The sequence below is a fragment of the Oncorhynchus masou genome, unplaced genomic scaffold, assembly GCF_036934945.1.
Source record: "Oncorhynchus masou masou isolate Uvic2021 unplaced genomic scaffold, UVic_Omas_1.1 unplaced_scaffold_1215, whole genome shotgun sequence".
NCBI classification, from domain to species: Eukaryota; Metazoa; Chordata; class Actinopteri; order Salmoniformes; family Salmonidae; genus Oncorhynchus; species Oncorhynchus masou.
In genome coordinates, this window is record NW_027001943.1 from 1 (window position 1) to 9799 (window position 9799).

General features: G+C 46.4%; 1 protein-coding gene across 1 annotated transcript; it reads left to right on the plus strand.

Moving 5' to 3' along the window:
• Positions 1–5447: 5447 nt before the first annotated feature.
• LOC135529948 (galactose-specific lectin nattectin-like) lies at positions 5448–7565 on the plus strand (the record flags this gene model as incomplete). The annotated part of the gene is made up of 3 exons (XM_064958351.1): positions 5448–5582; positions 7124–7262; positions 7420–7565. Coding segments are annotated over 3 exons (342 nt in total), but the record flags the coding sequence as incomplete, so codon positions are not given.
• Between the last annotated feature and the right edge of the window lie 2234 nt (positions 7566–9799).

The following is a 9799-nucleotide window of genomic DNA, read 5'->3' on the forward strand; positions in this document are numbered from 1 at the left end:
TTTGCACCTATGCCTCGTTTCCCCTGATTGTATTTAAACCCTTAGTTTCACTCAGTTCTTTGCTCTGTGTATGTATGTTAGCACCCAGCCCTAGTATTCTGTGTACTCTTGTTGATCCTGGTGGACGCTCTTGTGGAATTCTGTTTTTTGTTCTTGTTTATTTATTTTTGAGTATCTTTTGAGGCTTTTTATGCTTTACCTACCACCTTGTGGATTTACCTTTTTGTCTTGGAGGATTACCTTATGGATTACCTTGTTCTTGTGGAATTCCTTTTGAGGTTGTGGAGTTACATGTTTTCCTGAAGGACTTCACTTTTTACTTTATTAAATACACCGTCTCAAGTACTGCTGTGTCTGCCTCATCTTCTGGGTTCTGCCGACTATTCGTGGCTCAGTTGGTTAAGTGACTGTTTCTCACTCCGGAGACCCGGGTTCCTAACCGGGTCCTGACAGAAACACAGAGCCAAAAATGAACCCAGAGGCAGCCAGTTCCCAGGACCTTGTTGCCATGCTGTCCCACCACCAGGAGACTGTCCAACGCCACGAAGCCGCCCTGGTTCAGCAAGAGGCCTTAATGGCTAGACATTCTCATCTTCTGTCGGAGATGCTGACTTCCATAAAGCAAATATCTGATCGACTTACCCCGGCAACAGTTCCCGTCCCAGTACCTCAGATTCACGTACCCATGGCAGTTAACCCCATGGCTGAACCTCGTCTTCCACCTCCCCAACGGTTCTCAGGTGATCCAAGTGCTTGTAAAGGGTTTCTCACCCAATGTTCTCTCTCCTTCGAGCTGCAACCCTCGTCTTTTCCCACCGACCGGTCTAAGATCGCATATATCATCACCCTGCTGTCAGAAAAAGCCCTGGCCTGGGCTACTGCTGTGTGGGATGCCCATAGTTCCTGCTGTGCCAGCTACTCTGCCTTTGCTGAGGAATTCAAACGAGTGTTTCAAGGCCCAAGCAGTGGTCCTGACTCAGCCAAACAGCTCCTGACTCTCCACCAAGGTCGGCGCAGCGTGACGGACTATGCCATCCAGTTCCGCACGGTGGCAGCAGCGAGTGGCTGGAACAACGAGGCGCTCACGGTGTGCTTTCTGAAAGGCCTTTCCGACACTATCCAAGATGAACTGGCCACTCGGGAACCACCGGACAATCTCGAGTCCCTGATCAAGTTGGCCTCAAGCATTGACCAGCGTCTGAGAGAGAGAGAACTCAACCGTAGACCTCTAGCCCCTATCAGTCCCAGCTCCGAGTCCCCACCTTTATCCTCGCTGGCTCCACCGGAACCCATGCAGATTGGACGCATCTCCCAGGCTGAGAGAGACCGCCGGATGAGGGAGCGAAGCTGTCTATATTGCTGCAAACCGGGCCATTTCCGTTCCACGTGTCCCGGGCTCCAGGGAAACGCTCTGTCCCGTACAGACCGGGAGGAACTGTAACGGGAAACATAACCTCCTCCCATCCGTCCAACTCCCGTCTGCTCATTCCAGTCACCCTTTGCTGGGACAACCACAAGCTTCACCTTCAAGCCTTGGTAGACTCTGGAGCCGCAGGTAACTTCATGGATGGTGTCTGGGCGAAGGAGAATGGCGTTCCCTCTGAACCTCTAAGTGACCCCATGAGGGTTACTACATTGGATGGAAGCCCTTTGGGATCTGGACTTGTCACTCATGTCACTACCTCCTTGCGACTTTCAGTTTCACAACACCAGGAATTGATGAACTTTCATTTGATCTCCTGTTCCGAGTTCCCTCTCGTCCTTGGATACCCCTGGCTTCACAGCCATAACCCTCACATCGACTGGTCTGTGGGCACTATCAAGCAGTGGGGTCCTACGTGCCAAGCTACTTGTATTTTCCCGAATTCCCCGAGTTCTACTCCCGAGTCTTTAGAATCCATCGACCTGACCCGAGTTCCCGAGTGTTACCATGACCTCAAACTGGTGTTTAGCAAACAGAGGGCCACCATGCTACCACCCCATAGACCTTATGATTGCCCCATCGACCTGTTTCCGGGCACTTGTCCCCCCAGGGGTCGGATCTTTTCCCTATCTCCACCCGAACGAGCTGCTATGGATACCTACATCAAGGACGCTCTGGAAGCAGGCCTCATGCGTCCATCCACCTCCCGGCGGGAGCAGGGTTTTTCTTTGTGGCCAAGAAAGACGGTGGATTACGTCCCTGCATCGACTACCGGGGACTCAATGCCATAACCGTCCGTAACCGTTACCCGCTACCCCTTATGGCCACAGCCTTCGAGCTGCTCCAGGAAGCAGTTGTTTTCACTAAGCTTGACCTGCGGAACGCATACCATCTTGTGCGGATCAGACCTGGTGACGAGTGGAAGACCGCTTTCAACACGCCTACTGGTCACTATGAATACTTGGTGATGCCCTTCGGCCTGACCAACGCCCCAGCGGTGTTCCAAGCGCTCATAAACGATGTGCTTAGGGATATGCTTAACATATTTGTTTTCGTTTACTTGGATGACATCCTCATCTTTTCGAGCTCCCTTCAAGAACACACAAAGCATGTCAGACAAGTACTCAAACGCCTCCTAGACAGCCATCTGTACGTTAAGCCGGAAAAATGTGAATTCCATTCATCCCGAGTACAATTCCTGGGATTTGTAGTGGAACCCGGTCGAGTCCAAATGGACCCCAGGAAGGTAGGGGCGGTAGCGGATTGGCCCACTCCCAAATCCATTAAGGAAGTTCAGCGTTTCCTGGGCTTCACAAACTTTTACCGCAAGTTCATCAATAACTTCAGCTTGGTGGCAGCCCCTCTCTCAGCTTTAACCAAGGGTGGCAATGCAAGGTTTTTGTGGGGAAGAGAATCTGAGATGGCCTTCCAAGGACTCAAGCAGCGCGTCCTCTCTGCTCCCATCCTGATACTACCGACTACGGATGAACCGTTTGTGGTGGAGGTAGACGCATCAGAGGTTGGTGTTGGAGCTGTCCTGTCTCAGAGGGGTGAAGACAAGAAGCTTCATCCGTGCGCTTTCTTCTCACACCGGCTTACCCCGGCTGAGAGGAACTACGATGTGGGGGATCGTGAACTCCTAGCGGTTAAGATGGCATTGAAGGAATGGAGACACTGGCTCGAGGGGGCTTCTCACCCTTTTCAAGTGCTTACGGACCACAAAAATCTGGAGTATATCCAGCAGGCGAAGCGGTTGAACTCTAGACAAGCTAGATGGTCTCTCTTCTTCAGTCGATTCCAGTTTATCATCACCTATCGGCCCGGGTCGAAGAATCTCAAACCGGATGCCATGTCCCGAGTCTACGCTCCTGCCATTCGAGATGACACGGACATGCCTGTCCTTCCTGCTGCTAAGATCGTCGCTCCGATCTCGTGGCAAGTTGAGGATACCGTGAGACAAGCTCAAGCTATCGAACCGGACCCAAAAGGAGGTCCTGCCAATCGGTTGTTTGTCCCCAAGGCAGTGAGGACTCAGGTCCTTCTGTGGGGGCACTCCTCTCGCCTCACCTGTCACCCGGGCATAGGTCGCACCTTGGAGTTCATCCAGCGTAAGTTCTGGTGGCCTACCATAAGAGAAGACGTTGCCACTTTCGTCAATGCCTGCCCCGTGTGTTGCCAGGGCAAATTTTCTCACCTCCGCCCTCAAGGACTCCTTCACCCTTTACCTGTTCCCCACAGACCCTGGTCCCATATCTCATTGGACTTTATTACTGGCCTTCCTCCATCCCATGGCAATACTACTATCCTAGTCATAATCGACAGGTTTTCAAAGGCGGCCAGGTTCGTCCCTTTGACTAAGTTACCTTCTGCCAAGGAAACGGCTGAGTTGGTAATTAATCATGTGTTTCGAGTCTTCGGCATTCCTCAAGATATGGTTTCTGACAGAGGTCCCCAGTTCGCCTCAAGGTTTTGGAAGGCCTTCTGCCAACTCATGGGGGCTTCTGCCAGTCTATCTTCAGGGTACCATCCGGAGTCCAACGGCCAAACAGAGAGGATGAATCGAGCTGGAAACCACCCTCCAATGTATGACTCGTAACAACCCGTCCACATGGTCGTCCTTTATTGTTTGGGCCGAATGCGCGCACAACACCTTGCGCTCCTCCTCCACTGGTATGTCCCCGCACGAGTGTCAGTTTGGCTATGCCCCTCCATTGTTCCCGGACCAGGAGGCAGAAGTCAGAGTGCCTTCAGCCTTGAAGTTCGTCAGACGCTGTCGGCTTATGTGGAGGAAGACCCGTCTTAATCTTATGCGTTCCTCACAGAGGTACCAACAACAAGCCAACAGACGTCGCCGTCCCGGGCCTACCCTGCGCCCCGGCCAGAGAGTCTGGCTCTCCACAAGAGACTTACCACTATGGGTGGAGTCTCGCAAGCTGTCCCAAAGATACATCGGTCCCTTTAAGGTTGCCAGGAGAGTTAACCCAGTTTCTTATCGCCTACACTTACCCAGATCCCTTAAGATTAATCCCACGTTTCACATTTCCTTATTAAAACCTGTTGTTTTTTCTCCCCTTGTCCCGGCAGACAGACCTCCCCCTCCGCCTCGTGTCATTGGAGGCCAGCCGGCTTATACCGTCCATCGGATACTGGATTCCCGCCGGGTGCAGCGGTCCTGGCAGTATCTGGTGGACTGGGAAGGCTACGGTCCCGAGGAGCGCTCCTGGGTTCCTGCCAAAGACATACTGGACCCTGACCTCATTCGTTAGTTCAGGGCCCTCCACCCCGAGAGAGCTGGTAGGAACGTCAGGAGCCGTTCCTAGGGGGGGGATTCTGTCAGGATTTGGCCAGGGTTGTTCTGGTTTTTGGTCACTAGATGCCCCCATTGTGCTTTTTGACCTTTTGCTTTCCCTTGATCCCCATTATTATTTGCACCTGTGCCTCGTTTCCCCTGATTGTATTTAAACCCTTAGTTTCCCTCAGTTCTTTGCTCTGTGTATGTATGTTAGCACCCAGCCCTAGTATTCTGTGTACTCTTGTTGATCCCGGTGGACGCTCTTGTGGAATTCTGTTTTTTGTTCTTGTTTATTTATTTTTGAGTATCTTTTGAGGCTTTTTATGCTTTACCTACCACCTTGTGGATTTACCTTTTTGTCTTGGAGGATTACCTTGTGGATTACCTTGTTCTTGTGGAATTCCTTTTGAGGTTGTGGAGTTACATGTTTTCCTGAAGGACTTCACTTTTTACTTTATTAAATACACCGTCTCAAGTACTGCTGTGTCTGCCTCATCTTCTGGGTTCTGCCGACTATTCGTGGCTCAGTTGGTTAAGTGACTGTTTCTCACTCCGGAGACGGTCCCGAGGAGCGCTCCTGGTTCGTAACCGGGTCCTGACACACTTCTTCTCTCCTCTCTCTGTCTCTCTCTCTCTGTCTCTCTCTCTCTGTCTCTCTCTCTCTCTGTCTCTCTCTCTCTCTGTCTCTCTCTCTCTGTCTCTCTCTCTCTCTCTCTCTCTGTCTCTCTCCAGAGGAAATGTTTGCATTTGGGAGGTAACCTGGCATCAGTGCACAGCCTTCGCCAGTATCGTTTCCTTCAGTCTGTCATCAGGAAGAGTACCAGGAAAGTCCAGCGTACCTGGATAGGAGCCAACGACGCCATCAAGGTCAGAAGCACCGTCTGTTCAACACTCCTGGAAACATATAGGATGCATTGACTACAGAACCTTAACCCACAAGTTCTGAAAGCTGCCCTCTACCCTATTGAAGTTAACCTCACGTCCAACCTCAGGTGGTAGCATCCCACCTGGCCAACACCCAGTGAAATTGCAGAGCGCCAAATTCAAAAACAGAAATACTCATTATAAAAATATAGAAAACATACCAGTGTTATACATCAGCTTAAAGATTAACTTCTTGTTAATTCGCTGTGTCAGATTTCAAAAAGGCTTTACGGCGATTATCTGAGAATCTTCCTCTTCACAAGACTCTCATTTACTCAATAAATAAATAGATAAAGTAACTTCTTATATCCAAAAATCTCAGTATTGTTTGTGCGTTTTGTTCAGTAATCCACAGGCTCAAAGGCAGTCATAACAGGCACGGAAAAATCCGAAAAGTATCAGTAAAGTTCGTAGAAACAAACGATGTTTATAATCAATCCTCAGGTTGTTTTTATTCATTATCAATAATATTTCAACCGGACTTCATCAATATAAAAGGAAAACATGAAAGGACTCTCGGTTGCTCACATGTAAAACCTCTGGGACACTGCAGTGTTCACTCATTCAAAGTGCTCTTACTCCCTTATTTTTCAGAATACAAGCCTGAAACAATTTCCAAAGACTGTTGACATCTAGTGGAAGCCATCCTAAGTCAATGGATACTGGCATTCAATAGAAAACTACAAACATAAAAAAAATACCACTTCCTGATGGATTTTTCTCAGGTTTTCGCCTGCCAAATCAGTTCTGTTATACTCACAGACATTATCCAAATATACCAATTATATGCACTTCCATATCCTAGCTTCTGGGCCTGAGTAGCAGGCAGTTTACTTTGGGCACACTTTTAATCCGGAGGTGAAAATAGAGCCCCCTACCCTAATGAAGCTACATACCAGTTATTTTCAAAGCTTGTTATCTAATATTAAAGGCCTGTTGGTGCCTTAACCCACAGAACCGTTTGTTTTCAAAGCTTGATACCTAATATTACAAACACTGTCTCGCTTCAAGCCATGGTTACATCATGCTTATCTCATAGATGGTCAGTCTCATGCTCACATAGCATTTCGCTACACAAGGAACTTATCACAAGCTAGAGACATACATTGAGTCATTATGGGGTATTGAGTCATTACGGGGTATTGTGAAAAACTGATAGAGACATACCCCAAGCGACTTATAGCTGTAATCGCAGCAAAAGGTGGCGCTACAAAGTATTAACTTAAGGGGGCTGAATCATTTTGCACGCCCAATTTTTTTCAGTTTTTGATTTGTTAAGAAATATCCAATAAATGTTGTTCCACTTCATGATTGTGTCCCACTTGTTGTTGAGTCTTCAAAAAAAAATAGTTTTATATCTTTATGTTTGAAGCCTGAAATGTGGCAAAAGGTCGCAAAGTTCAAGGGGGCCGAATACTTTCGCAAGGCACTGTATATAGTGTTTACTGTCGGCGAGTGATGCATCGTCCTGTGTTCTCTCATAGGAGGGTCTCTGGCTGTGGAGTGACGGGTCCAAGTTTAACTACCAGAACTGGGGCCCGGGTCAACCCTCTAACTATAACCATGGTGTAATTAAGGACAACACGAACAGCCAGAAGCATTGCATGGAGATGAACTATGGAGGTACAATCCAGTCACCAGAGTAGTTTCCTGCTCATTATACATCAAACATTTGGATAGTAGTTAAATACATCTTATTAAAGGAAATTTGTTCCTTTTTTAGCTATATATTTATAAAACAAAGATAATACCTACCTCTCTGTGTTTCTCTCGTTCCCAGCTTCTCGCTGCCAGAACGATGCCCCCTGCTGGTTTACATTTCCCTTCCTGTGTTCCAGAAAGTTGTGATGTCCACATTTTGGGAGAGACAACATTGGAGAAGCTCTCTAAAGATGAGATTGTTTTAAATAAAGGCACCATCTGCAATGTTGCCCTTCGTTCAGTGGTCATTTATACAAAACACCAGCTGGATCCAACTATTAAACTCTGTAGTGTGAAGGAAATAACATCCTCGGTAAAATAAACTTTAAACAGTTGCTAATAACATCTTTGGTAAAACATAAATGTTAAAGAGTTGCTAATAACATCTTTGGTAAAACATAAATGTTAAAGAGTTGCTAATAACATCTTTGGTAAAACATAAATGTTAAAGAGTTGCTAATAACATCTTTGGTAAAACATAAATGTTAAAGAGTTGCTTCTCACTTTGGAATACGTTTCATTGGCGTCAACATTTTCTACATTTTCAAAGTCAAATCAGAGATGACCAATTGATGTTCATCGTCAGATCGATGAATAATGTTCTCAAATTGCTAACACACATTTCTTACACCTGTCAAATCGTCTCCGATATCCTCATGAGGCCTCGGGCTGGGTTCAGGGTTAATGGTGACTGTACTGTCTTCCACTCCAACCAAACTGAAACACAGTGGTTCTCAATTGCTGAGCAAATACTGCCACCTTGTGGTCATTCAGTCCTACAAACAGACCGACACTTTTGCTACTGCTAGCATTCAGTGACAGTCGTGGTCTGCTATAGTTGACAGAAAGGAGGAGAGGAGTAGCGTGGAGAGGTAAGCAACATCAGTAAAATATGATGTATTAGAATGAATGAAGAGAAGCTGATATTTCAGCTGTAGCCTCGTCTATAGCTATTATTATATTACAGCCAACTCAGAGAGTCTGTAGTAGATTAGCATACTGGTTTTCCTTTCTCCTCCTGGAAATTAATTGTAGAAATACAGTTAGAACTGCACAGCTACATTGTTTATTAGTTGATAAAACTGTATAACTACATTGTTGATTAGTTGATAGAACTGTACAGCTACATTGTTTATTAGTTGATAGAACTGTACAACTACATTGTTGATTAGTTGATAGAACTGTACAACTACATTGTTTATTAGTTGATGAAACTGCACAGCTACATTGTTGACTAGTTGATGAAACCGCACAGCTACGTTGTTGACTAGTTGATAAAACCGCACAGCTACGTTGTTGACTAGTTGATGAAACCGCACAGCTACGTTGTTGACTAGTTGATGAAACCGCACAGCTACGTTGTTGACTAGTTGATAAAACCGCACAGCTACGTTGTTGACTAGTTGATGAAACCGCACAGCTACGTTGTTGACTAGTTGATGAAACCGCACAGCTACGTTGTTGACTAGTTGATGAAACCGCACAGCTACGTTGTTGACTAGTTGATAAAACCACACAGCTACGTTGTTGACTAGTTGATGAAACCGCACAGCTACGTTGTTGATTAGAGATCTAATGAGCTGGGCCCATGCCTGTTTGGCTCCAGTGGTTGTAAAAAGCATCCCATTGTCATACTGTAGTAAAAGTAAAGATACCTTAATAGAAAATGACTCAAGTAAAAGTGAAAGTCACCCAGTGAAATACTACATGAGAAAAAAGTCTTTAAAGTATTTGGTTTAAAATATACTTAAAGCATCAAAATTAAATGTAATTGCTAAAATATACCTAAGTATCAAAAGTAGAAGTATAAATCATTTGATATTCCTTATATGAAGCAAACCAGATGCCACCATTTTTTATATTTTTTATTACAGATAGCCAGGAGAGCACTCCAACACTCAGACATAATTTACAAAGGAAGCATTTGTGTTTAGTGAGTCCTCCAGACCAGAGGCAGTAGAGATGACCAGGGATGTTCTCTGTTTAGTGAGTCCTCCAGATCAGAGGCAGTAGAGATGACCAGGGATGTTCTCTGTTTAGTGAGTCCTCCAGATCAGAGGCAGTAGGGATGACCAGGGATGTTCTCTGTTTAGTGAGTCCTCCAGATCAGAGGCAGTAGGGATGACCAGGGATGTTCTCTGTTTAGTGAGTCCTCCAGATCAGAGGCAGTAGGGATGACCAGGGATGTTCTCTATTTAGTGAGTCCTCCAGATCAGAGGCAGTAGGGATGACCAGGGATGTTCTCTGTTTAGTGAGTCCTCCAGATCAGATGCAGTAGGGATGACCAGGGATGTTCTCTGTTTAGTGATTCCACCAGATCAGAGGCAGTAGGGATGACCAGGGATGTTCTCTGTTTAGTGAGTCCTCCAGATCAGAGGCAGTAGGGATGTTCTCTGTTTAGTGAGTCCTCCAGATCAGAGGCAGTAGAGATGACCAGGGATGTTCTCTGTTTAGTGATT